We start from the raw sequence: 26774 nt of genomic DNA on the forward strand, positions 1-26774 counted from the left end.
AAATGTATTAATGATTATTATTAAAAAGATATATGGAAAAAAAATGTATTAATGATTATTATTAAAAGAATATATGAAAAAGAAAATATGTATTAATGATTATTATTAAATGAAGGTAAAGATATTTATGTAAATTCATAATTCACATTGTATAGATATAGATGAAACCTATTGTTTGTGGACATTCCGTATGTGGTTAATCTATTTTTCGGTATCAACAATCATATTTCTTCGCCTTTAAATCAGAATACTAAGCAATACAAGCAGTGAGTAGCTGGCAAACAGAGTGGAAAGTCTAGCGCAGATAACTTTGGAAGCTTATATCTTTCAACCTTATTACAAGGGTAAAGAACTTACAAATTCAATACGTTCAATCGAGAAATGAGTTCATTTACTAACTAGCTCTCCAAGAACTTGTTATTTACAACTTGCCATGCAGGATCAAAACCTTCTGTGCGTCCTTAAGAAGTTTGTCGTGTTCATCGTAATTCCAGTCGAGCAAAGATGAATTCCGACCAAGCACAGAGAAGTAGAAAACAATAGCGCGGCCTTCCATTGCCTTCCAGATATAAGAATCGCAAATGCAGTTGACATAAGAGCAGCTATAGAGAAAATGTTTTTCCAAGTTCGAAATGCTTTGATAGTATTCATGCATTCTTTGCAATGAATAACATGCCGGAAATATCTGTTGGCAGGATTTGGTGCATGCATAGTTCCGATCCCTCCTTTTGCCGATTGAGATGCTGAGAGATTTGCGACCAAGCCAGCAGGTGCATGCTCAATTACAGCAGGGTATTCGGGTAGAGATATTGTGCTGTGTCCAAAATAATAAGGCATTCCGTGCCCGACTTTGTCCATCCACTTTCGATATTCGGCTACCCATGTGTCCGATGATCTTAAGTTTATATACAGTTCTTTAGTGGGAACTTTTTCTTTCATAAGAATCTCGTTTTGGGACGAAAGGAATCCCATATCTTGCTCGAAAACTTTACAAGCATTCTGATGGAAATACCACCGTGGAAATAGTCTTAAGAGCATTGATGGTTTTCTCGTGTTCCCGAATCTGGCTATGAGCATTGATTTTCCTTGTCCAGAGGGCCGACAAAGGAACAGTCCTGAAAAGTAGTGTTTCTCACCATTCTTGTCGATGATTTCCCGGTTGTTCTGAAGAACGCAAGGGGCCTCAAAACGTAAGAAGTTTGGTATGTAGTTTGGTGTTGACCGGTCTTTTTCTTTTCCCCACCAGCCTGCAAAGCCTCGGTCTGTCCTCTCGGTGACCTCAAAAAACAGCGAGGTTGCATCTTCCCGTTTTGCCGTAAAATCTGTTATATCGTGTGAAATAGGCACATGGGCGGGATCCATGAGGTTTTCCAAGAGGATGGAATGATCATATGGAAGCTCGTGGATCGATGAAATCTCTCGAAATCCAGGCCTATCAAAGTTCTCGAACCAAGGTATTTTCTGGAAATTTGGTGGTGTGTTGCGAGACATCCAAATCCATACAACACCTTGGGACTCCTTGATTTCATATGATTTCAAACAAGCAGATTGTGGAATTTTTGCACCCGAGGATAGCTGTGAAACAAATTAGCAAGAACGAAACCATTAAAGATCGACTATGTAAACACTTTGACCGACAAAATTTGTAGGGACTATGTATGGAGTCCCAACCTGTGGTATTTTCATACATTTGCCATTCCCATCAAATTGCCAGCCATGATATAAACATTCCAGTTGCCCGTCAAACAACTGACCTTCCGAGAGTTTCGCTAGCCTAAACAAAAATAAAATAATTAAACGTTATGAGGGTTCATTCAGCTGAAAATTAATAGATAAGGCATCGTAGAATAATCTAACTTCTTCTAATACTTGAATGCTCGATCTATTCACTGCATATAAAAGGAAGAGATGCAATCACACGTGGAGTACAAATTATTTCTTTCATGCTTAATCATCAGCTAAGTGAGTCAAAACAAAACAAGTCAAGCTGTGGAATATAATTTTCCAAAATGGCTACCTCAGTTCTGATAAATCATCGAGAATAACTCTACGATTTCTATCAATTTAACTACAGCCCACATATTTCCGAGATTGCCAACCTAGAATTCTTGGATCCAATAATCCAATTTCAATTTACTAAAGAAAGAAACCATGATCCCAACACACCAAACTCCGAAACCTTTTCTTAACTTACACATATTCATTCACATTTACTGAAGAAAGTACTAAACTTCACCCAAAAGAAGGTGAGAATAAATACCTGTGTGGGCATCGATCTTCGTAACACCTAAGCTCTCCAGTACCGTCTCTGTACAACACAACTTGCTTGTCATACACAGTTAGGCCTAAAGGAGCATCATCTGGCACATTCTTGGAAAGATAAAGCGGGTACCATTCTTCAGTCCAATCATAGCTAACCACATCTCTCTGTTCAATAACTTCTTCTTGATTCGATGATCCGAAACTTACACTTGGTCACCACCATCCTGCAATTCGACACCAACTTCTCTTGCGACTGCGTTCAACTTCTGCCCACTTCTCTTGATCTTTTCATGTTGATAGGAAGGGTGGCTTTGGAATGGATGGGCAAATAGAATGGCTTTGCGTTTGGCAAGTCTGTTGTGAACTGGGCCAAGATGTGAGAAAGTTGTGATCTTGGGGAACGGCGTATCCAAGAAAAAGGGCCGCAACTGTAACACGGCCATGCTTCTTTTCTTGAAATCAGGGCGTGATCGAGGAAGAACAAATTTGTTTTCGCGAACGTAACGTAAGAGAAAGTGTGGGTAAACTTGCGGAATTTGAACGGGCTAATACTTCAGGAACTGGTGCAGGAATTCCAGCCACACAATCCTTGACCAAATATGAACAAACAAAAGTCAGAAACTCGGGCGTTGGGATCGATAGCATCTCGATTAGTTTTCAGATTCGCATACGGTCAAATAATCAAGATTAAGATAATCAAATCAAGCTTCGTCTTCAGAGAATAATTTATAATCATTAAGGATAACTTATTAATCCAAGACATGGTTGGTTGTTTATGAAATATTTTTCATTCTGAAAAAGAAGCAAGCAAGCTTGAGCAAGTTTTAAAAGGTCTCTCTCACTGTGTGTTTCTATGTACACATGGCAAATTTCAAAAACAAAATACAAAGGGATTTATTGAGCAGGCCCACCTATTCGTATGGGCCTTAGTGGGTTCAATAGGCCCATCGATGTGAATAAGGGCCACGACCGTTCTAGGAGCAGTCAAGATTCAACTTGGAAGCTTATACTCAACGTGCACATGTTTCAAAATGATCATCCTTTCATGCCTTCTCTTGCGCTGCTCGGAAGCAACTTCTTGTTCCTTTATTCGGCTAAAAAAAAAAAAAAATCAAAGTTCAAACTCAATCGAGTAGAAATTCATCGAACTCGAGCTCGCCAAGCTCGCTTTTCTTATGTTGAACATCATCGGAACTCAAGTTCAAGCTCGGAGTTCTAACAGTTTTGTACATATATTTTTTTAAAAACCATAGTAATTTTAACGTGTAATTTGCTAAAAAAAATAAATTAAAAGAATTCTATGAAATAACTACGAAGCAAACTCGAGCATAACAAATTGAATATAAGGCGGCAACATTAGAGCCCTGGGAGCCCGATAAAACTGGAGTCGTAAATATTCGACATTTGCTTCTACTATAGGTTACCGTCCAAAAATGTAAACTACACTAAAATTGGAAAAACCCAGGACGAACAGCACTTGCCTAGTCCGTTGTCACTCAGTGCTCAAGGCCAAGACAATAATAGTTTTTATCAACATCAAAGAATTTATCAAACCATATGATTTACAACTTCCAACAAAATAATAAAAGGCAGATTATGGTTGCTTGGAGCTGGCTAGATTCGAAATCGACTGAAGCAACTTAATAGTTCTGTTAGCTGCAATGACCTTAAATGGGATGGATGCTCCTACTTTGAAACAGGAGGTTCTCCAAGCCATTTTGCACGGTAACCAGTTCCTTTACAATTAGAACAGCATGCAGAACCCTTCAAACATGTCAGGCATCACTGATCAGAGTCACCACAAGAAATTACATAATTGGTTCACATAATTCAACCCTTTAGTTTTACATAGTTGCTTACGCAGCACAAAAATGGAAAATAAAAAGAAACATTTCAATTGCATCATCGCTTGCACTTGGGATTTTCGGTCCACATTAATGGTTACATGCAGAATGAAGGGTCTACTTGATCACTATTTACCTTTCCAGAGCATATAACACATGTAGTATTTCTGGATGGGACTTGACACAGCATGTTATCACCTATAATGAAGAAACCAGTCCCACTGCACCATTTGCATTCAACATGTCCTTTAGAGTTGCAAGAAGAACATGCAACTGGTCTTGGTTGCTGCATTCACAAACATAGAGATTGATAAAAGAAAGAAAAGTAGCCCACTATACGGTTCTCCAAAAAAGGTGTTGAATCATTGAAGGCAAATTGCAATGGAATCAAGCTAGTAGACTCCATTTAAGATATTACAATCAAATCACCAAACAAGCAACATTCAACTGACAATACCGTTTGGAAAGAGGTATTCAGCCATCCAACATAGGTTGCCCAACACATATGCCGAAAATAGATACCATTAAAAACCAAAGAGCAAACATTCTAAAACAAAATCCTCTTAAGATAATCAATCCAATCAGTAAAATTCGAATGACGCGGAAGAGGCTACAGGAGGGGAAAATTCAACCCTAAAGGAAGGATGAATCGCCTCAGCTCATCCAACATCATATGCTGAAATTTTCTTCTTTTTCTTTCATAAAACACTTCCTCGGATTCTTACCAAAATCTTTTATTTCTTCTTCGCTAATCACTTTAGGATCACCGGGTTAAAACATTCTAGACTAGTTTTGGCTCATCAAAATATCACATGATAAATAAAAAATCCCTAATTTCGTTTTGCCACTCATTTTCTTTTTTCAAGAGTTCAAGCCGACATACACGAAAATCACCCAATAGACATTCATCTTTCTAAAATATCATGAAAAACCCAGCAAGATCATCGAATTGAACTTAAATTCAACAGCAGAAAAATAACAAAAACCTGAGAAATCAACCAGGCACGCTCCATGCGTTCAGCAAAGTTAGGATTCCCAAAAGGTTCTAACTTTGAAGCTCTTATTCCCCCGGCTCCAACACCGATCTTTCTTTTTGTCATCAATCCTACTTTCCCCGGTGATATGCCAAATTTTACCGGGCTCAAATTAACGGGTTTGCAGCAAAAACAACTCGACATTTTTGGCAAGATTTTCAGTTATCCAACAACCGGAGTTATGATTCTTCACAGTAAAGTGATTTCATTACGAGAAAGATCAAGATCACAAGATATTTATGCAACCCGTTGACTTGATCTGAAAAGTTTCCTGGGAAATTCGCTCTACGGAGTTATACGTAGTGTTGGACGAAGTATTCCGTCGGTTCAGATCCGAACCGGACCTACTTGGTATTGTCCCTTTACGCTTTTGTCAATTTTGAGCAATTTGGTGTCCGATATTTTCCATTTCCTTCCACGAGTACAAATTTGATTTGAGCCAAGCCGTAATCTGATATATATAAACTCTTTTAAAAAATTCATATTTGAGTTCTAGAAATTATGGATGATCTCTAGCATTATTAATCAAGCTCGATGATATTTAATGAAAATCGTCACATACATAATTATTGAAAATAATATTGCGATCAAAACTAATTCATAATTCTGGAAACTTGATGACATTTAGTTGTTTATGGAACCAACTAAATGCTTACGAAATGCTGATATATAAATGATAAATAATACTTGTCATTAGTGTCATCTTCTCATGGATGGACTTAGAGACAACCCTTTTGAATTTCAATTCTACACTAGGATTTACACCAACTAAATAAAATCATCAATGAAAAGGCTATCCAAGATGACTTATTCATATAGTACATGAATCATAATGGCCATCGATCACCTCTTCTATTGCCATATTTCAGTGTCCAAGATAGTGGGTTACATCGCGAACTATCACATTAACAATTCGTATGAGTAAAAAACAGCATCGTAGTTACGCTGACTTAGGTGCATCCTATTTTTTTTATCGCGCATGCTTTCATGATTTCAACACCATAAGACCACCAACTGCATTTACTTGTCAAAATTTTTTTTTGTCATCACTATCTGATATAAGAAAGGGGCTGTATTGCAGAAAAATTAAAAAATCACCAAAATCTTGAGTCTTCCGCGGTTTTTTTCCTCTTTAACAATAGCAATCTACTTTGTCGATGTCTCAACAGAAATTGTTAGTGATACTGCTAATTTAATGGTAAAAAAAAGACAGTTTAGAGTAGAAAAGATATGTTTTTTGGGACATTATTTTCCATTGAAACGTTAGACTGAGACAAGAATGACCAATTTTACGAATTGATTTTGATGGGTTTAAAATGTGAATGAAAATCTAGTTCGTATTTTACGTAAAAGGATTAAAAACTATTTGGAAAAGGAATCGTGTTTATATGTTATATACAGTATTCAGATCATGAGTATTATGGAATTACTGCAGCCTTGTTTCAATAAATTTAAAGATAAATATTATAGATAAATTTATGGCATGATTTGTGTATTTTGTAAATAATTCTCTTACAATATCCATTTCTAATATTTTAATTTAAAATAACTCGATAATCTAATTAATTATGTCAACGTCTTTTTAAATAATAATACAAAAATGGAGAAAGAAAAATTAAATTTTTTAATTAATTGTTTATTATTTATTTAAACAAAATCCACGTGTGTCGTATTCTCCCATTTAATTTCTTGTCTGTTTTAACTTCTCGGCTTCCCACAATCTCACGTTTATAACATACATAGACCGAAGACGAATACGATGAGTGTTTGGTTGGTTGTTTTTGGAGTTTGATTGGTGTTTTTCTTGAAGATGGGCTGGGAGTACAGAGCTGGTTTGGGGATGATCGGAACTTTTGTGCTGATATGGGTTGCTTCTGCGGAGGTCACTCAGGTATGGTTCCTGACCTTTGCCGTGTGTTTTGTGTTTTACCTGAACTTCAATGGGTTTCTTTGGTATGTGATTCTCGTTGGGCCCACTAATTTGACTGTTTCTTGACGGTTCGAGAAAAGAAATTCAGTTTGCATGTGGGGTTTTAGCTATTGGATTGAATGGACCTAAATTCTTAGTCTTGGCGTGTCCTTGTTTGTTTTCCTATTTTCTTGAGAGGATTTACTTTAGGTAGTTTGTTTTTGCATTTGTTTTAGGCTTTTTTAGCGTGACCACATATAGATTTCGCAGCTGGGTCAATTAATTGGATATAGCATGAACGTGGGGACCAAATTTATATAAGTGATGATGGATACACATAAATTTGATAAAATTCTGGATTGTCGGCTGAAGTGAATTATAGCAGAGTTCATACTATGAGATTTCCATTGAAAGCTTGTTATTAATAATGATCAGATTGCACGCATATGAACTTTTCTTGCATACCTACATTTAAAATGTACATTATTCTTGCAGAAAATTTTTGTGCAGTACAGACAACCATTTGCTCTCACATATACGTGGATATCTTTAATGGCGGTATTTATTCCCTTGTCATTTTGCAAAGACTGCATTTGCAAATTATTGTACAAGAAATGGCTTAAAAATATATATGGCCACGATAGTATCTCAAATTCATTGGGTGCACAAGATGTTCCTCTCCAATTCAATGAGAGATGGCATCATTCAGAGGGACCTTTGCAACACTACTTAATGACAGCTACGAGTTTAAGTGAAACAGAAGCTGGACAACCATTATTGTTGTTTAAGAACGAGGACGATGAATTCCTCTTGCTTGAAGAGAGACTCGAGCTTAGCTCATGGGAAGTTATGAAATACAGCCTTTATCTCACTCCTTTATGGTTTATAACGGAGGTATCCTTTTGCTTTTGTATGATGAATTTTAGCATGCATAAATGGGCTTAAGATTGCTTTCACAGTTTGGATCTAAAAAGAGCAAGTGAAGATCATGATGTTGACAATTTCCCTTCAGATAGCTAGGCCACCGACCTACCTATTTATTTCTAAGAGTATCATCTTTTTTTTCAATGCCATGAAGTCTTTTCACATAAGATGCATGGTTTTTCTTCAATCTTTTGGTTATCAACACTAAATTAGAACATTATAATTGGTTAAATTTGGGTTTATTGCAGTATTTTTCAAATTCTGCGCTGGCGTATACTAGTGTAGCGAGCACAACTGTCTTAACATCAACATCGGCGCTCTTCACACTTTTCTTTGCAGCAGTAATAGGAAAGGATTCTGTTAATGTGACAAAAATTGCTGCCGTTCTGATAAGTATGGCTGGTGTTGCAATGACTACTGCAGGGAAAACCTGGGCCACTGATGAAATGCTTAGCACATCTGAGTAAGCATAGTTACTAACTTTTGGCTTTTACTTACTTATTTTCTTGGGCAAGCACCAACTCGGTTTAGTTACTTTTCACTCAGAAGCCTCGAACTTTTGTTTTCATGGTTGGATATATATTCAGTTTTTCATTAAGTTACTCATGAATATTGTCTTATCCTTAGGAACATGAAACAGACTGGTCTTTGGCTTGATTCCTTGGACAAATAATGATTCGTTACCCTTAATAAGCATGAATCATAATCTGCATACTTAAAAGAAGATAATGGATTAAAGTAGATTGTCTTTTTTTTTGTCTATGCATTAGAAAGCAACTCCTCGGTGAAGCCGTCATTGCATAAGGCCATTACTAATGCTGATTTGACTTGTTAGGCATCAGTTTTTACTTCAGTATTTTGGGGGCAGGCCACGTTTTATGCAGTTGCTATTGATTTCTCATTTTACCTAGGATGAGACAGCATTCCATCACTGGGGGCATTTTTGGTCTGCTTTCTGCAGTATTCTATGGCTTATTTACAGGTATACCTATTATTGGATTACAAAGCACTACCAAATAAAAATACACGTCTCATTAAATTCATTGTCATATGGTTTCTCATTCGAACTTTGTGATATAAACTCTATATGGGTTTCATAGTGCTGCTCAAGAAATCTGCTGGATCAAAAGGAGACAAGATTGAGGTGCAGAAGTTCTTTGGATATATAGGATTGTTTACTTTTTTAGGCCTTTGGTGGCTGGGTAAGAGACTGCTACTTTTCTATATCAAACTACTTCCAATGCTTGTTGTGAGCCCTGTGATCTTGTAAAACAGTTGGCAAAACCGTGTCCACAGTCTGTTATTATCCATTTTGCTTCATTGTGGAATATTAATAGTTTAGAAATTAGTTGGCTCTAACTGTCCATATCTCTCGTAATGCACGGGATATTGCAGCATTCCCATTTAATGCATTGGGAATAGAGCCGGATTTCAAGTTTCCAAGTTCAGCATCCATGTGTGAACTTGTTCTGCTTAATGGTCTCGTGGGAAGTGTTCTATCAGACTACCTATGGTATATAGTTTTTGCACAATTACATACTCTTTTTACTTAAAAAACTTGGAAAGCTTTACCTACAACAACTCTTACCATTCATCATCTTTCGTATGATGATTCGAATTATGAAACAGGGCTCTCGCTGTAGTTTGGACAACCCCTCTAGTGGCAACTTTAGGAATGTCCTTGACCATACCAATAGCCATGGTAGCAGATATGTTAGTTCATGGCCGTCATTACTCTGCCATCTATATCTTGGGATGCGTTCAGGTCCGCTCCTGTTCCTTTTCTCTCGACCTCTGTTTTTGTCTATCTGGTCAAGAGTTCATTGCATTTTTCCTCGAGTTCCTGACGTTTTACCTCCTGTTTTTAATGCAGGTATTTACTGGATTTGTAATAGCAAATCTGTCTTGATAGCTTTTTCCTGTAAATAAAGATGATAGAACAATGAAACGAGTCGACCTTTGGTTCTATGCATTTTATAAACTTTTGACTCCAAGTTGTACTTTAAAGATATTATTTCATGTTTTACATTCCAACATAATCATTCATTCATCATTTACACAAATATACATTCAAATTTCTTTTATTATTATAATTTCTATATTTTAGATTTAAAAAAATAATAAATTTTAATATATTATATTTTAATTATTAATTAATATTATCATCTCCCTAGTTATCTGAAAGTACCACACACGTTTATTTATCTGCGTAAACTAATTTGATATATTAAAACTTTAATGCTAAATTTACGGAATCTCAAATTACACGAATTTTTTGTTTTTTTTGTTTTTACAAATTTTGGTTCTGAATTAATTTTAAAACATTAGTTAGATAAATGTTTGCATTTCCCCAGAAAATCACAGTGTTAATATTTTTTAAAATTATTATTCTAATGGTAATTTAATTTATTTAAATTAAATTTATTTTTGATGGAAAAATCAATTTGGGGTAATTTAATTTAATATCTGGAAAAGTAGGCATTTTAAATATATTATTCAGTCTTATCCACTCTGACTTTGCCTTCCACACTCACCAAATCCAAAAGCCAGAAATCGATGGAGTTCACTCCACAACAGCTCAAACAGTACGATGGAACCGATCCATCCAAGCCGATATACGTGGCGATCAGGGGCCGAATCTTTGACGTTACCTCCGGAAAATCCTTCTACGGACCTGGCGGGGCGTACTGCGTGTTCTCCGGCAAGGATGCCAGCCGCGCTCTCGGCAAGATGAGCAAGGAGGAGCACGACGTCGTTCCCTCGCTTGATGGACTGACCGATAAGGAGATCGGCGTCCTCAATGACTGGGAGAAGAAATTCGAGGCCAAGTACCCCATTGTCGGTCGAGTTATTAGTGCTTAAAAACTGGGAACCTTCCTTTTTTATGGTTTTACTGTACGATAAAGTGATATGTGGTATAATCTATCGATATATGGAACTAGAAGGAAGAACGATGCTTTTTTTTATGTAATTTTATGTTCTGATGTGCGTTTTGTATGAACACGATCTTGCTTATGGATTAATAAATTGGGAATTTCATGTAATTATTTTCACCTTACTGGATAAATAATCGAGAATTTTATATTGTTGTTCCCACGTTATAGCGAGTGATTGACGGAATACTTTGATATTCATCTTTGGGCCAGAATGTCCTCCTGTCGTCCTTATGGTTAAAAATTGAGTCTTGATATCATTTAAATATTGACATGAATCATTTTTATTATTTTCTCTTGGTTCTTGATTATAACTCTGTACCATCTTATCAATTTTCGAAGTGAATGTGATACAATGATGAAGCGAGAAAGAAGTTAGAAGTCTTTGGTATTTCTTGATTGGAGATTAACAATAGGATAGACATGATTATAGCTTGTATATCTTCATTCTATCAATCACTGGTGCTTTAGCTTAAGTTCTGGTGATGGTAATTGTGGTTTTTCTTCTGTTTGATTTGATTCTTTAATTTCCTTGTCTCGTGGTGCTTATTTTTGCGAGTAGCTTGGACATCAAGTTTCCTTAGTCGATTTTGAAGTTGTGGTCATGTTATGTTCTGTTGTATTATGTGTGATCAATGTAATTTGATAAAGAAGCGATGGTTGAACTTGAATCTAGATTCTGAAACTGTGCAGTGTATAATTGTGGATTCTTGATATTATGTGTTTCTTCTACTTAAATACCAGTTTGCATATTAAGATGCGTAAGTTTTACAACCATCCAAAGCTTCGGCAACATTTTGTGCTGCAACCTTTATTATGATAAACAAATATTGTCTGTGTTTCTCACTGAGTGTATAATCACTAATTATCCGGCTTCACTCCTTATGGTGACCGGCACTGATGTGCTACCTGGTTTTTTTATTATCATCATTTTTATTTATTTAATTTTTGGTGATTCCCGTCGTGTGCCTCTCTGTGTTGAGATATGGGATATGAAATAATTGGATTGACATTGGAGGTGGTGAGTTCAAGGTATCAAACTCGTGTGTTTCTGGGAATTAATCTTTGTTTACTCAAAATCTTTGATCCCCGATCTCTCCGGCTTATCCTTTTTTTTTTTCCCAACTGTGTCTGTCACTTTATTGGTCTTACTTGGTTCCCTTGAATCGTATTAACTTAGAGGCGTCGCTTGATCTCTCTTTTACTATGTTTTGAAAATGGCAATATTTGTTTACAATATATTAATATAATATATGAGAGCTACATCTTAAAAAATATTTTAAATTTTTATATACTCTCTCGACAAAAAAATATGTGTTGCCTCGTTGATACATATTGAGCTAAATTAGATTATTAGATCCATTTCTTAAGCTAGCAATTTGGCCAAACGAAGTATTATTTCAATGTCTAAAGAGAACAAATGCAATTAACCGAATTTTAAGTAACGAAGATGGAAAATGTTCAATATGGATTACAACTATATTCGAAATATATATGGTAAAAACATTATATATATATGTGTGTGTGTGTATCGATTTTTTATTTTTAAAAATTGTGTTTTGCTAAGATTAAAAAATAATTATGAAAAGATAAAATTGACTCTCAAGTCGTGGATTGGTAGTCAAGGCCATTCTAGAATCGATTATTATCCAATAAATCGGAGGCGAAACATTTTCATAAAATTTTTAAAAGTAATTAAATGAACGGTTGTGATCTGTCCACCAAATCCTAGGGGGGGTATTCTGTCCCACACGCGAAACCATGAGTCGGTCCCTGCTGAGGGAAAAAAGCGCCTCCACCTTCTTCTTCGTTCTGGGCATTAACCTCAGAGGCTTTTACCTTTTACCGATTGAATTTTTTTAATTAATCCCCAATTAGTATGACTTTATCGCGTATTTTTGTTCCGGAACATCTTATCAGATCAACCCGTCTTTTTTAATTTTCGTTTTGATCCCCTTTACTGTTCTTTTTGTAAACGATCTTCCTTGATCACTTATCATATTGATTTTCTTGAAGTAAATATTGTTCATAAGATTAATTTAGTTGCTAAAGATTCAATTTTTATGGGTATGTCAGCAAGAAATTCTTCTTACACTACTCCTAAGCCATGCCAACACCTCGTGGATTACAAGCTGAAATATGGCTTGAGGAACTATAGTTTGGTACAGGATTTATTCAAGTTTACCACGTGTGGCAGAACAATGATGGATAAATCCAAATCAGAGGTGCCCAAATGTAAAGTTTGCTCCGGTTGTAACGGAAGATTCTTTATGTGTTTGATCTGTTCCTCAACGACATGCTGTGTAGATCCTGAATCAAATCACGCCCTTCTGCACAGTGAATCTAATGGTGGCCATGAGATTGCTGTGGACATGGAAAGGGCTGAGCTTTATTGTTTTGTGTGCTGTGATCAGGTGTATGATCCAGAATTTGACAAGGCTGTGGTGTGTAATCAAATGACGAGGTTCCCACGAAGTCAAAATGGGATTGTGGGGAGCGTTGATTTGAGGCTGAGTAAAAGGAAAAGATTGGATTTGGTGGCTGATTTGGATTTTAAAAATGTGAAAAGACTGGTGTCGAAGAGAAAACAAAGCTCCAAATCTTGTTTCCCATTGGGATTGCGAGGTTTAAATAACCTTGGAAATACATGTTTTATGAACTCGGTGTTGCAGGCATTGCTTCACGCACCACCATTGAGGAATTACTTTCTCAATGATAGGCACAACAGCGAGAGCTGCAGGAGAAGTTCAGTGAATCAATCGTGCCTGCCTTGTGATATCGATGCCATTTTTTGTGCTGTTTTTTCGGGTGATCGGACGCCATTCAGTCCGGCTAAGTTTCTTTATAGGTCTGTCGGTGTCCTTGATTTATGTCTTAACTTATAGGTTTCTTGGTTGTAGTCCAGTCATGATTCTGTTGACTATGTTGTTGAACCATGTGAACTGTCTCTTTCTGAGTGTGCGAAGCGTTTAAATTCGTTATGTTTCTTGCTACATACACCTATTAGTTGAATTCTCCCTTGAGGATTCTTGAAGATGCTACTTGCATTAATAAAAATTGTATTTGATGAATGTTCCTTTAAATCATATTTCATTTACATCCCGACAAATTGATATTTGAGCATGTTTAATTTGGAGCAGTGCCATGTAATATACTTCGATGTTTTTCCTTATAATGAATTGATGCTTGTGCTTATAGATTGTTTTCTGTAATTGATTGGAGTGGAACTTTTTCTTTACTTGTAGCTGGTGGCAGCACTCAAAAAACCAAGCTTGCTATGAGCAGCAAGACGCACATGAATTCTTTATTTCAATGCTTGACAGAATCCATGAGAAATTAGGGAGAGCTAATCTGGAAAACAAAGGTGACTTAAATCGCAAATTTTGTGACTGTGTTCTTTATAGTTGCCCAATAATAGTTGAGTTCTGGTTCAAATATGTGCAATCAGCTATTTGGCATTCCTGAGTCGGTGCCTATTTGCAGTGAGCTAGAAGTAGGGATGTTTGACCACAAACACACACACACACGTGCGGATTCATGAGTAGCTTTGTAAAAGTTTAGAAGGAGTGTATTTAAGCACCATGGCTTTATGCTATAACAAATCAAACGTTTTGTCCCCATTTATTAAGTTTAGTTGATTGGAATTAATTCTTGTGTTTGCCCAGAAAATGTGGATTGCCAGTGTATTGCTCATCGGGTTTTCTCCGGTATACTGAGGTCCGATGTCACCTGTACATCCTGTGGGTTTACATCCTCAACTTATGATCCATGTGTGGACATATCTCTGGAGTTGAACACGAACACTTCTTATGCAACTAATCTCATTAGTAAGCCAGGCAAGCCAAACAAGACCAATGTGTCGTCCACGCTTGCCGGATGCTTCGACCTTTTTACTAGACCGGAGAAGTTGGGGTCAAAACTGTTCTGTGAAAATTGTCACGAAAAGCATGATGCAATGAAGCAAATGTCTGTAAAAAAGCTCCCACTGGTTTTGTGCTTGCATATCAAGCGATTTGCCCACTCTCATATTCAGAAAATGTCAAGAAAAATTGACCACCATTTGCAATTCCCTTTCTCCTTTGATATGAAGCCATATCTATCTTCTTCTATCGTCAAACAAAGATTTGGCAATAGAATCTTTCCGTTTGAGGGTGATGAATCAGACATTCCTACCGAGTTTGAGATTTTTGCTGTGGTTACTCATTCAGGGATGTTGGAATCAGGCCATTTCGTAGCTTATTTACGTCTGAAAAACCAGTGGTACAAATGTGATGATGCTTGGATAACAGAGGTGGATGAAGGTATCGTTAGAGCCTCGCAATGCTACTTGGTTTTCTACGTGCAAAAAGGTCTATACCACAGAGGTAGCGAGGATCTGAGTTGCCAACCCCTATCGCCACTGACCGACCCTTTTGTTCCTATTGCTGGCTGTTGCTAGGCGACGTATCCATTAAAGAAATGACTCGCAACAGCATACGCTTTGATTGCAATCAAGTGATTTTTGTTGATGATGCAAGCACCTGCAGCTTCGTTTCCAGGTGGCAAAGCTTTGAATGGTCCTTCCACAAGGTGCATTTCCAAGATCACTGCCCTCCAATCGGGCTGCATCTTTTTACTGATTCTTGCAGCTAAATTCAGTTGTTGCCGTTGCAGTAGACAGTAAATTATTTTCCAGGCGCTGGTATTTGTTTGGCTAGGAACAGGTTGTTTCTTGATTGTGAATTGGCAACGAGATATTCCTCGTTCGGACACCATAATCATAAAATTGACTGAAAATGTGGCCATGATTGTTTGTTTGTTTATTTGTTTTACTTTTGGATTGAGATTAGTTCATTATAGATGTTAATTTCATTTTTCTTTCTTTAAGCAATATCTAGTGAAACACTTTATCTTTTTAACTAGAAATCAGTTTCTCCAAGAAGTGAATAGTTTTGCTGGAATAGGCTCCCACACATGTTACATCGGTACTGAAAGATACACCTATCCTTATTTTGGTATATATTGACAAAATAATATTTACTAAATCAGAAGTTCCCTATATTGGCATGTTAATTATGTCTTTTTATATTATTGATACGCGAATGTATTTGAGAGTGAAATTCTATTTTGTATGAAATTTGATTATTTTGAATACCAATAAAAATTCTCAGACGCTGCATACTTATCCACATCTGACTTGTCAAACGATTAGACTTGGTTCATTCCTCCACTTGTGTTAGTGCATTAAATTATTTATCAAAATTACGGAAATCTATCTAAATTAACGAAAATGTAAAGTATGGCAATATAATAAAATGAGTGTTTTAAGATTATATTTTTTATTGATAAGTAACTATAAATTAATTGTAACTAAATTATACTAATTTGCTAATTATTACGGTTGATTTTCACGTTTTTTTTGCCTGAGATTCGAAGAGTAGTTGGTGGTTCAGATGGTTCTAAATAAAAGAATATATATTATTGATATTTTATATTATTTATTTTTGTTGAAAAATATATTTAAAATGTGTGTATTGAATATTTGAATGTTGAATATTTGAATGTTGAAAATAAGAGTTGTAAATATTGAAAATTAGTGTGTGATGATGTAGGTAATGATGTATTTTATTTTTGGATTATTTGTAAAGATTTCCTATAAATAGATCTCTCATTTGTGAAGAAAATCACAATTGAGTAGAGAGAAAAATATTATAAAGTGTGTAGTTTGGTAAATTTTGAGAGTTTGAGATTTTTACTTTTTACCATAAATTTTTATTTTTTCACAACACGTTATCAGCACGAAGCTCTAAAAGTCCCCCATCCTTCCAAGCTCTAAACAGAAGAAAAAGGTAACAAAAGTAATAATATTTATTTTACTGTTATTTATTTATTGTGTATATATTTAATATATAATATAATGTTATTATTAATAATAAAAATAAATTTTTCAAACACTTGTTATAAATCCTGGGAGGATGTTAAGACGACATCCCACACTCCCGGTAAGGGATACGACAAGTATAAAAGCCTATAAGATTTTTAAATAAAATATCTTATGATACATCATTATAATAATATGATATGATATACATAATTATTTAAATATGTCTAATATTATATACACCATATTATTACCATAAAATTATACAAATACATACATTTATTTTTTTATACACCAACGGTCATAAACGGTAACAAAACGGCTAGTTTTTGCCCTATAAATATGATCTCATAAACACATTCAATCACTCCAACTTTCTTTTCTTCTCTAAAAATTATTCTTCACTAAATTTTCGAAGAAAAAAAAGATGGCTTTCTCAAGGTTATTTTTAATTATTTTGGTTATCATACTCACGAGTCTTTTATTTATCGGAGAATATCCTCCTCGTGTGTTTTCTTTATTTTTACAAATGCTTGTACTTGTTGTTTATCCATTAATTTGTATTGCAATATTCATTAACTAATAAAATGCATCGTAATTTTTTTTAGTACCACCATGTCAAATTTGACAAAGCTCGAATTTGTTGCGCTCGACATCACGGGAAAAAATTATATGCCATGGACTCTCGATGTAGAAATGCATCTTGAGTCATTGGGTCTAAGTGAGACAATAAAAGAAAATGGCATATCGACATCACAAGAAAAGGCGAAAGCCATTATATTTTTGCGTCGACATCTCGATGAGGGATTGAAATGTGAATATTTAATTGAAAAAGATCTCATGGCTTTGTGGAAAGGATTGAAAGAAAGATTTGAACATATAAGAGAAGTTATACTTCCGACCGCCCGTGATGAATGAAATATGTTAAGATTCCAAGATTTTAAGAAAGTCAGCGATTATAATTCAGCGATGTATCGAATAATCTCGCAGCTAAAATTTTGTGGACATGAGGTCACAGAATCGGAAATGCTTGAAAAAACATTTTTCACGTTTCATGCATCAAATATTACTCTACAGCAACAATATAGAGTACGTGGATTTGCGAGATATTCTGAACTCATCGCCTGTCTTCTTGTGGCGGAAAAAAACAACGAGCTATTAATGAGAAATCATCAGTCCCGACCCACTGGATCAACAGCATTTCCAGAAGTAAATGCTGTAAGTAAAAATGAATTTAAACCTGGAAACCAAAATCAAATTCAAAGACAAGTTTTTGGTCGAGGTCGAGGTCGTGGACGTGGACGTGGACGTGGAATTGGCCGTGGTCGTGGTCGAGGCCATGGTTTTGAAAACAATAGAGATAGTTATTTTTATAATTCATCTCAAAAGAGCGTCCCAAACCATCCACAGAAAATGCATCATGAGAATACAAGTGTTAATGAAAATCACTCAAAAAGATATGAAAGTTCTTGTTTCAGATGTGGTACTCCAGGACATTGGTCCAAAATTTGTCGAGCCCCTGAACACCTTTGTAAACTTTATAAAGAATCATTAAAGGGGAAAGAAAAGGAGACAAACTTCACTGAACGCAGTGACCATTTGAGTGATTCAACTCATTTTGATGCTGGTGATTTTATGAATGATTTCTCTGGAAATGATCAATATGTTGGTGGGATAGAAATGAACAATATTGATGCTGCAGATTTTCTCAATGATTTCTCTGAAAATGAACAATATAGTGGTAGAATATAAATGTAAAATAATTTATTTTTCATGTATCCATATAATGTTTTATTGTATAATTATGATATGTGTTATATTTAAATATATATTGCCAGTAATTTTATTTCATTGCATATTTTTTTGAAGTTCAAAAAAATGGAAAATGCTATGAGCAAAGCTGAAGTTTGCATACCCGATAGTGGTACAATGCACACTATCCTCCGAGATAAAAGATATTTCTTGGAACTAAAACTAACAAAAACAACGGTGAATACAATATCAGGTCCTGTAGACTTGATTAAAGGATGTGGTAAAGCACAATTTTTGTTACCTAATGGTACAAAATTTTTGATCAATGATGCTTTATATTCACCACAATCGAAAAGAAATTTGTTGAGTTTTAATGATATATATTCCCATGGGTATGATACTCAAACAATGAATGAAGGGAATAAGAAATATATGTGTCTTATCACATACAAATCAGGAAAGAAATATGTGATTGAAAAACTACCAATGCTCCCTACTGGATTGCATTATACACATATAAGTCCCGTTGAATCAAACATGGTAGTTGATAATTCTTCGATATTAACCAATTGGCATGATCGATTGGGACATCCTGGTTCAACAATGATGCGAAGAATTATAGAAAATACACATGGTCATCCGCTGAAAGACCAGAAGATCTTTCAGAATAATAAGTTTCAATGTAAAGCATGTTCTCTTGGAAAACTTATTATAAGACCATCACCAGCCAAAATCCAAACTGAATCACCAATGTTTTTTGAATGTATTCAGGGTGATATTTGTGGACCAATCCATCCACCATGTGGACCATTCAGATACTTTATGGTATTGATTGATGCCTCCAGCAGATGGTCACATGTATGTTTATTGTCAACTCGAAATGTTGCATTTGCAAGATTACTTGCTCAAATAATAAAATCGAGGAATCAATTTTCCGATTATACAATCAAGAAAATTAGACTTGATAATGCTGGTGAACTTACTTCCCAAACTTTCAATGATTATTGTATGTCTATGAGAATCATTGTTGAACATCATGTTGCTCATGTACATACACAGAATGGATTGGCTGAATCATTGATTAAACGTCTGCAAATGATTGCTAGACCAATGATTATGAAAACAAAGCTCCCTATTTCTATATGAGGACATGCAATTTTACACGCTGCTTCATTAATTCGCATCAGACCAAGTGCATATCATAAATACTCCCCATTGCAGCTTGCATTTGGTAAAGAACCAGACATTTCTCATCTGAGAATTTTTGGATGTATGGTGTATGTGCCTATTGCACCACCGCAACGAAAGAAAATGGGACCTCAAAGAAAGGTTGGGATTTATATCGGTTATGATAGTCCATCAATCATTCGATATCTTGAACCTCAGACAGGCGACGTGTTCACAGCACGTTTTGCTGATTGTCATTTTAATGAGGAAATCTTCCCAATGTTAGGGGGAGAACAGAAACATACCAAAAAGGAAATTACATGGCATGTATCATCATTGTTACATCTGGATCCAAGAACAAAACAATGTGAAAAAGATGTACAACAAATTGTACACTTGCAAAGAATAGCCAATCAAATACCAGATGCATTTGCTGACACAAAAGGGGTAACTAAATCATATATACATGCTGCAAATGCCACTGCTCGAATTGAAATTCCAAAGAAACAAATTGAAGATACTCATGATGTCATTAAACGCCTGAAGCGTGGAAGGCCAGTTGGTTCCAAGGATAAAAATCCTCGAAAAAGAAAATTTATAGAGAAACACGATCACAAAATAAAGAATGATGTTCCTGAAGAAATACATGATGATGAAAATATTCTGTCAGAACCACAAACTGACGAGAATCATGAAATCTCTATCAATTACATTAATACTGGAAAAATATGGAACCGAAAAGATATAGAAGAAATTGATGATATATTTTCTTATAATGTGGCAATCGACATCATAAATGATAATGAAGATCATGAACCAAAATCTTTTGGTGAATGTAAAAATCGGCAGGATTGGATAAAATGGAAAGAAGCCATCCGGTTGAATTGGATTCGCTAAATAAACGTAATGTTTTTGGACCTATAGTCCTTACACCTGAATGTGTAAAACCTGTTGGATACAAATGAGTTTTTATTCGAAAGCGAAATGAGAAAAATGAAATAGTGAGATATAAAGCTCGACTTGTTGCACAAGGTTTTTCTCAAAGGTCTGGAATTGATTATGAAGAAACGTATTCTCCCGTGATGGATGCAATTACGTTTCGGTATTTGATTAGCTTGGCGGTATCTGAAAATTTAGAAATGCGTCTTATGGATGTTGTTACAGCTTACTTATATGGATCACTTGATAGTAATATATATATGAAAATCCCTGAAGGATTTAAGATGCCTGAAGCACAAAGTTCAAAACCCAGAGAATGTTATTCTGTGAAATTACAAAGATCATTATATGGGTTAAAGCAATCTGGTCGAATGTGGTATAATCGACTAAGTGATCACTTGATGAAAAGGGGATATGTAAATAATTCAATATGCCCTTGTGTTTTCATTAAGAAAACAACATCCGGATGGGTAATTATTGCTGTATATGTTGATGATTTAAACATCATTGGAACGAATAAGGAAATTCAAGAAGTTGTGTCATACTTGAAGGAAGAATTTGAAATGAAGGATCTTGGAAAAACCAAGTATTGTCTGGGTTTACAAATTGAACAAAAAGAATGTGGAATGTTTGTTCACCAGACAAATTATACAGAAAAGATCCTTAAACGTTTTAATATGGATAAATCAAATCTTTTAAGTACTCCAATGGTTGTTAGATCATTAAACATAGAAAAGGATCCATTCCGACCATGTGAAGAAGATGAAGATATTCTTGGTCCAGAAGTACCATATCTAAGTGCTATCAGTGCCCTTATGTATCTTACAAATTGTACAAGGCCTGATATATCTTTTGCCGTAAATTTGTTGGCAAGATTTAACACATATCCAACAAAGAGACACTGGAACGGAATTAAACATATATTCTGTTATTTACGAGGAACGACAGACTTGGGACTTTTGTATTCAAAAGATGCTAATCCAAGTATAATTGGTTATGCCGATGCTGGATACTTATCTGATCCACACAAGGCACGTTCCCAAACTGGATATGTTTTTACTCGTGGAGGCACTGCAATTTCTTGGCGTTCACAGAAACAAACGCTCGTAACAACTTCATCAAATCATGCCGAGATTATTGCACTACATGAAGCAAGTCGTGAATGTGTGTGGTTAAAATCAATGACCCAACATATCCAAATCTCATGCGGATTATCATTCGACGAGAAGCCTGTGATACTATATGAAGATAATGCTGCATGTGTTGCTCAAATGAAAGAAGGATACATAAAAAGCGACAGAACTAAACATATTTCTCCTAAGTTCTTCGCATTCACCAAGGAGCTTGAGAAGAATAAATGTATTGATGTTCGTCACATTCAATCAAGTGAAAATTCATCAGATCTCTTCACAAAGGCGCTTCCTACGTCAATATTCAGAAAGCATATATATAATATTGGGATGCGCAATCTACGAAATTTGTGAAGAATTGTTCGTGTCAACATGAGGGGGAGTTTACGTGACTGCACTCTTTTTCCCTTGCTATGATTTTTATCCCAATGGATTTTTCCTAGTAAGGTTTTTAACGAGGCAGTATAAAAACACGTAATGAAGACAATCATTATGATCATCATCACAAGGGGGAGTGTTGAAAAATATATTTAAAATGTGTGTATTGAATATTTGAATGTTGAAAATAAGAGTTGTAAATATTGAAAATTAGTGTGTGATGATGTAGGTAATGATGTATTTTATTTTTGGATTATTTATAAAAATTTCCTATAAATAGATCTCTCATTTGTGAAGAAAATCACAATTGAGTAGAGAGAAAAATATTATAAAGTGTGTAGTTTGGTGAATTTTGAGAGTTTAAGATTTTTACTTTTTACCATAAATTTTTATTTTTTCACAACAATTTTATCTATTTTAGCATAAGATTACTTCATACTCTAATCCAAATGGGTCCAATAATCAATTCTTATTTTGGCATTGCGTATTGTCGCGCCTCGGCAATCTTTTGCATTTGAAGTTCATCGTCCATCGATATTTTTTTACATTATTGTTCTTTGATTGTTGGAAGGACATAAAAAGGCTTGCACAAAGATTGTCAAGATTCGAGCAGTTGAGATATTGGCTTCCCAACTACCATGCTGTCTTGTAAAAACTGTATTTGAGATTTCGGCTCTTTTGATGTTGCATTGATAAAAAGAGAAGTCAAGATCCGTTTCTCGGCATAAAGCTGACTTTTTTAATACAAAACTTCATAAATCTGTCCAACAACAGCTGGGTTTTGAACGGGGTTCTTGTTCGTTTCTTGAAAACATTGGAGAAATAGATCGTAAAATCATGGGGGAGGAACCGAGACTCCCTAAGCATAATGAAGAAGAAGTGCAAGAGAATGAGCAGCCCAAAAAGGGGATCTTAAGCTGTGTTTCTTCGCCATTTTCTTGGTTCAAAATGCTTGCAAAGGAATTGCATTGGAGTTTTGTATTTGGGGTAATGGTTGTGTATGGAATCAGCCAAGGTTTAGGTGGATCTTTAGCAAGGGTGGGGACGGAGTATTACATGAAGGATGTTCAGAAAGTGCTGCCTTCTGAAGCTCAGGTTTATTCTGGAATCACTTCCATTCCCTGGATCATCAAGCCTCTTTGGGGTCTCCTTACCGACGTCGTTCCTATTTTGGGGTATCATCGGAGATCTTATTTTGTTTTTGCTGGTAAACATGTCTGATGTCTTTGGATTAGTTGAGTTAGGTTTTCTTGTAGCTTATTACCTTGTTTGTTTATCTGTTATTGTTTAAATAAGATGCAGTTAGATCCAATGAAGTATTTCCTTCTATATTGTCGTGATTCTTGATTCCAAAGTATGATCTGGTTCTATTTTTACCATAAAGTTGTCTTTGTTAAGGTAAAAAGTTGAAGGTAAACTATTATGGAACTCGACATGTTTGAGGCCATTCTGTGAGAACTGGTATGAATTTTTTCACTTGATTGCCATTTGAATTGCTAGTTAGGCTTCTGATGCTGACCTATTTGAGAGATCTTGGTGATTACAATATGTCGGAGCGAGGATATAGCTAGAAATTTGGGAAATTGGATTGTTAAATAAGAAATTATGACCTCGAAGGTTCAACAGGTCTTTGTTAAGAATGAGCGATTAGGTTGAGGAACAAAGACGTCACAAGTACAAAAAAAAGGCTATCTTGCTTATGTATTTGGATATTTTTGGAAAGGTTCACAATCCATGTTTTAAATCAATAATCCACGTTTTATAAGAAAGCCGAATTGACTGTGAGAATGACATACCGTATTGCTTAAAACAACTGGCAAAAAATTCACACCATACGTAGGACAAGAATATTCAAAAACACTAGTACAGTAATACAACAACAATACAGATCATACCAACGGAAAGTTTTGTTACGATGGCACAAAGTTTGGTAAATTAATTGCAGGAATAGGATTTGGATACAAGAATCCGACTGACCAACTCAGTGGATTAAGCTTTTAACTACAATATCCAGTAAGAAATTATCTGCACAACATGGACTTCATTGAGCCAACTTCTTTAAGTGCTGTAATGTCCTCTGCTTTATCCACTGCCGATCATAAGGTAGATAAGCCTGAACTGAGTGATCATAGCTGCAAAAGAATAACAGGAAATTGTTTAAATAACTTTGACCATGGCAACAGCCTCTAAAAGGAAGGTCAGAATTAGATTGCAGTTCAACAGTAGAACAATGCAACTAAAAGCAAAAAGGACAGGCACGTAGCCGACATTTTATAAGGTAAAGGAAGGACTGCATCAGGCAGAACTTAGAGTTTGAAGCCATCAGATGGCAGGCTGATTATTAGAAGTTCAACAGAACAATCTGGTTGCCATAGGCAAATCCGCGTTCAAGAAATTAAAATATTCATTCATTTGCACGCACTTTCATGTCCATGATGGCCAAAGTGCGCTGGTCTTCTCTTTGCGCATGTGTGCGTGTGTGAGTTGAATGAGAGTGAGAGTGAGAGTGAGAGATTTACACTAATGCACTCAGATCAGCAAGCCCATCAATAAAATTGTAAAGATCTGAAATGTCATAAGTTATGTTTCTCATGGCTGGATACAGTTCCTTGAGTTTTCTTTCATATAGTCCACAAATCCCTGCAGAAACGTCAGAATTATATGAGACCAAAACACTTTAGGATGATGCCGTTAACTGCTCCCAAAACACTGTACAGTGCAAAAAATCTTATTGATGGCAATATGAAAACCAAATTTTGGGGATAGCAGACGTTGTAAGATTAAAAAAGGCAAAACATCACTAAAACAAAACAAGCGATTAGAAAGCGATAAAGTAACAAAATTATATATTGACTCAACACAAAAAAATGGAAAATTACTATTCTTCTCTATTTCAATCTCTATTACACAATTTATCCAACATGTGATATCTCATAATTAATCTTTTCACAGACCTATAATACTCCAAATAAGCGTAACAATTAGAATCTTATATTTAATAAAACATAATCTGGTACATACCATCCATTGCTTGACTGATGGAGTCATAGTCCATGAAAGTCCGAGTTGCTCTATGCTGAGATGTTTGCATGAGAATAATGGTATGCCTGTTCGACTGCATACAAGATCCCAAAGAAGTTAAGAAGTCAAGAGATTAAAAATTCATCTAGAAGCAAAACAGAAGTCTCATCAGATATTGGGAATCTGCATGATATCAATCATTTTTTGCAGGTGAAAACATCAAAGAACCGAGCTATATTCCTTGGGTAGATTGTACACACGATGAACTCACTTTCACAAACTAACAAGATTACTGAAGCCGGTTAAATGTAAAACAAGAGGAACAAAAATATATTTTAAGGTGGATATGAGGGAGTATTAAAGTTTAGAGTGGAGATTAAGAGTTATATGCTAGGGCTGGCAGAACAAGATCATGAATTTAACTCGGCAACCACTATCACAAAAATGTTATTTCATCACGAGTGATCATGGTCATCCAGCCATTCGATATTATAAACGAGCCTGCATTTCCAGTATCGAGAATAACATTCACCAGAACTGATCCTTCAAAGGATTAGGAATCTACGGTTAACAAGACTCAAAAAAATAAAAAAAAATAGTGTCACTTTCTTGTGCTCTTCTAAGAACAATTGTGCACACACAAACAGCAAGAGAAAGCTCAACAAAGATTCTCTTTTTCACGAATGCACACTGTATTAGCATTTATACAAGTAATAATTGAATAAGTAATGATTTGCTCAGAGATTGAACTTACGGATTCAACCTGTGTCTACGCATAATAGGCTATTCAAGCTAAAAAAACGCGAATCAAAAACAAAATCTCACAGATATATGAACACAGGCAAACGAGGACTAGCACAAATTTTAACTTGATGAATCAATGAACTGAAATATTACCATTAATTAGACTAATTAGCTGCATAAAACCATTAAAATACACACAAGAAATTCCCAATTCTCGTAGCAAATAGAACCCAAAGAAGATGGAAAAATTATGTCATCAATAAAATTCCACAGAGGCGCATGTTAAGAAGAAAAGGACGGAGAAATAGAGATCGAGAGCTTGACCATTTTGGTGGAACAATTCAGCTGCAGGGTTTGCGTGCAGCTAATAATTGGGGTTTTAAGGCCTGGGTGGGTCCAATATAGGTCGAGGCCCATTTTGTTATCAGGCCTGATCACAGCATCTCTTGACCCGATCCATAGAATTATAATTTAGTGTGTGTAAATTTTTTGATTTTTATATATAATTTTATTACTTAAACAAAGAGTCTTATTTCATCTGCTTCTGACAAAATATATTTCTAGGATTAGCATAGTATTGCTTATTGTAAACCAAAAAAAAAAAGAGAAATTTAGATAGAATAATTTGAATTTTTACCAAAGAATTCTACAAATAAATTTTAAATTAATTTATTGATCGGTCTTAGCTTCAGAAGAGTCGAATACAATACATAATTTTGCAAGAGCTGACCAAATCAAATTAGCTGACCAAATCAAATGGCAAATTGATTAGCTTATCAGGTATCTTTCGATCTAAAAAACCTCAAATAGTTCAAATAAAAATTTGTCAATTGGAAAGCACAAACCAAGAAGCAACGAATTACACAACATTACTGCA

The 26774-nt window shown here is 35.4% G+C and overlaps 5 protein-coding genes and 1 pseudogene across 7 annotated transcripts; 3 read left to right on the top strand and 3 right to left on the bottom strand.

Moving 5' to 3' along the window:
• Nucleotides 1–287: 287 nt before the first annotated feature.
• Nucleotides 288–3135, bottom strand: LOC142552304 (protein TIC 55, chloroplastic-like; annotated as a pseudogene).
• Nucleotides 3136–3762: 627 nt separating this feature from the next.
• On the bottom strand, nucleotides 3763–5514 carry LOC142552305 (uncharacterized). 2 transcript variants are annotated; one of them, XM_075662040.1, is made up of 3 exons: nucleotides 5093–5514; nucleotides 4243–4392; nucleotides 3763–4047 (listed from the first exon to the last, which is right to left on the bottom strand). In XM_075662040.1, exons 1-3 carry the CDS (start codon nucleotides 5282–5284, stop codon nucleotides 4045–4047), a joined length of 345 nt encoding a protein of 114 aa, XP_075518155.1. In that variant the 5' UTR covers nucleotides 5285–5514; the 3' UTR covers nucleotides 3763–4044. The 2 variants fall into 2 exon arrangements, with proteins under 2 accessions (XP_075518155.1, XP_075518154.1); XM_075662039.1 differs by having other exon boundaries at nucleotides 3763–4026; nucleotides 5093–5511.
• A 1313-nt stretch (nucleotides 5515–6827) lies between these two features.
• On the top strand, nucleotides 6828–10023 carry LOC142552306 (thiamine-repressible mitochondrial transport protein THI74-like). The gene is made up of 8 exons (XM_075662041.1): nucleotides 6828–7031; nucleotides 7545–7943; nucleotides 8222–8436; nucleotides 8885–8955; nucleotides 9074–9175; nucleotides 9369–9486; nucleotides 9603–9738; nucleotides 9847–10023. Exons 1-8 carry the CDS (start codon nucleotides 6951–6953, stop codon nucleotides 9880–9882), a joined length of 1158 nt encoding a protein of 385 aa, XP_075518156.1. The 5' UTR covers nucleotides 6828–6950; the 3' UTR covers nucleotides 9883–10023.
• Nucleotides 10024–10471: 448 nt separating this feature from the next.
• Nucleotides 10472–11017, top strand: LOC142552307 (putative steroid-binding protein 3). The gene has a single exon (XM_075662042.1). The coding sequence runs from the start codon at nucleotides 10530–10532 to the stop codon at nucleotides 10833–10835; it is 306 nt and encodes a 101-aa protein (XP_075518157.1). The 5' UTR covers nucleotides 10472–10529; the 3' UTR covers nucleotides 10836–11017.
• Nucleotides 11018–12639: 1622 nt separating this feature from the next.
• Nucleotides 12640–15508, top strand: LOC142552308 (ubiquitin C-terminal hydrolase 22-like). Its single transcript, XM_075662043.1, has 3 exons — nucleotides 12640–13754; nucleotides 14152–14270; nucleotides 14572–15508. Exons 1-3 carry the CDS (start codon nucleotides 12970–12972, stop codon nucleotides 15342–15344), a joined length of 1677 nt encoding a protein of 558 aa, XP_075518158.1. The 5' UTR covers nucleotides 12640–12969; the 3' UTR covers nucleotides 15345–15508.
• Nucleotides 15509–23969: 8461 nt separating this feature from the next.
• LOC142552310 (enhancer of rudimentary homolog) lies at nucleotides 23970–26329 on the bottom strand. Of its 2 annotated transcripts, none has more exons than XM_075662044.1 (4): nucleotides 26222–26329; nucleotides 25154–25247; nucleotides 24652–24772; nucleotides 23970–24264 (listed from the first exon to the last, which is right to left on the bottom strand). In XM_075662044.1, exons 1-4 carry the CDS (start codon nucleotides 26312–26314, stop codon nucleotides 24174–24176), a joined length of 399 nt encoding a protein of 132 aa, XP_075518159.1. In that variant the 5' UTR covers nucleotides 26315–26329; the 3' UTR covers nucleotides 23970–24173. The 2 variants fall into 2 exon arrangements, with proteins under 2 accessions (XP_075518159.1, XP_075518160.1); XM_075662045.1 differs by having other exon boundaries at nucleotides 26051–26226.
• Between the last annotated feature and the right edge of the window lie 445 nt (nucleotides 26330–26774).

This window comes from Primulina tabacum, chromosome 7 (genome assembly GCF_025594145.1).
Source record: "Primulina tabacum isolate GXHZ01 chromosome 7, ASM2559414v2, whole genome shotgun sequence".
Lineage (NCBI taxonomy): Eukaryota > Viridiplantae > Streptophyta > Magnoliopsida > Lamiales > Gesneriaceae > Primulina > Primulina tabacum.

What these genes read in the sequence shown, in the direction of transcription:
- LOC142552305 (XM_075662039.1), bottom strand. Translation starts at nt 5,284, where the DNA reads ATGTCGAGTTGTTTTTGCTGCAAACCCGTTAATTTGAGCCCGGTAAAA. An exon ending in GTGCCTGGTTGATTTCTCAG is followed by an intron (nt 4,393 to 5,092) that starts GTTTTTGTTATT and finishes TTGTGAATGCAG; the next exon opens with CAACCAAGACCAGTTGCATG. An exon ending in GTGTTATATGCTCTGGAAAG is followed by an intron (nt 4,027 to 4,242) that starts GTAAATAGTGAT and finishes ACATGTTTGAAG; the next exon opens with GGTTCTGCATGCTGTTCTAA.
- LOC142552306 (XM_075662041.1), top strand. Translation starts at nt 6,951, where the DNA reads ATGGGCTGGGAGTACAGAGCTGGTTTGGGGATGATCGGAACTTTTGTG. An exon ending in CTTTATGGTTTATAACGGAG is followed by an intron (nt 7,944 to 8,221) that starts GTATCCTTTTGC and finishes GGTTTATTGCAG; the next exon opens with TATTTTTCAAATTCTGCGCT. An exon ending in ATTCTATGGCTTATTTACAG is followed by an intron (nt 8,956 to 9,073) that starts GTATACCTATTA and finishes TGGGTTTCATAG; the next exon opens with TGCTGCTCAAGAAATCTGCT.
- LOC142552307 (XM_075662042.1), top strand. Translation starts at nt 10,530, where the DNA reads ATGGAGTTCACTCCACAACAGCTCAAACAGTACGATGGAACCGATCCA.
- LOC142552308 (XM_075662043.1), top strand. Translation starts at nt 12,970, where the DNA reads ATGGGTATGTCAGCAAGAAATTCTTCTTACACTACTCCTAAGCCATGC. An exon ending in CCGGCTAAGTTTCTTTATAG is followed by an intron (nt 13,755 to 14,151) that starts GTCTGTCGGTGT and finishes CTTTACTTGTAG; the next exon opens with CTGGTGGCAGCACTCAAAAA. An exon ending in AGCTAATCTGGAAAACAAAG is followed by an intron (nt 14,271 to 14,571) that starts GTGACTTAAATC and finishes GTGTTTGCCCAG; the next exon opens with AAAATGTGGATTGCCAGTGT.
- LOC142552310 (XM_075662044.1), bottom strand. Translation starts at nt 26,314, where the DNA reads ATGGGCCTCGACCTATATTGGACCCACCCAGGCCTTAAAACCCCAATT. An exon ending in TGAATTGTTCCACCAAAATG is followed by an intron (nt 25,248 to 26,221) that starts GTCAAGCTCTCG and finishes TCTTGTATGCAG; the next exon opens with TCGAACAGGCATACCATTAT. An exon ending in GCTGATCTGAGTGCATTAGT is followed by an intron (nt 24,265 to 24,651) that starts GTAAATCTCTCA and finishes ATTCTTTTGCAG; the next exon opens with CTATGATCACTCAGTTCAGG.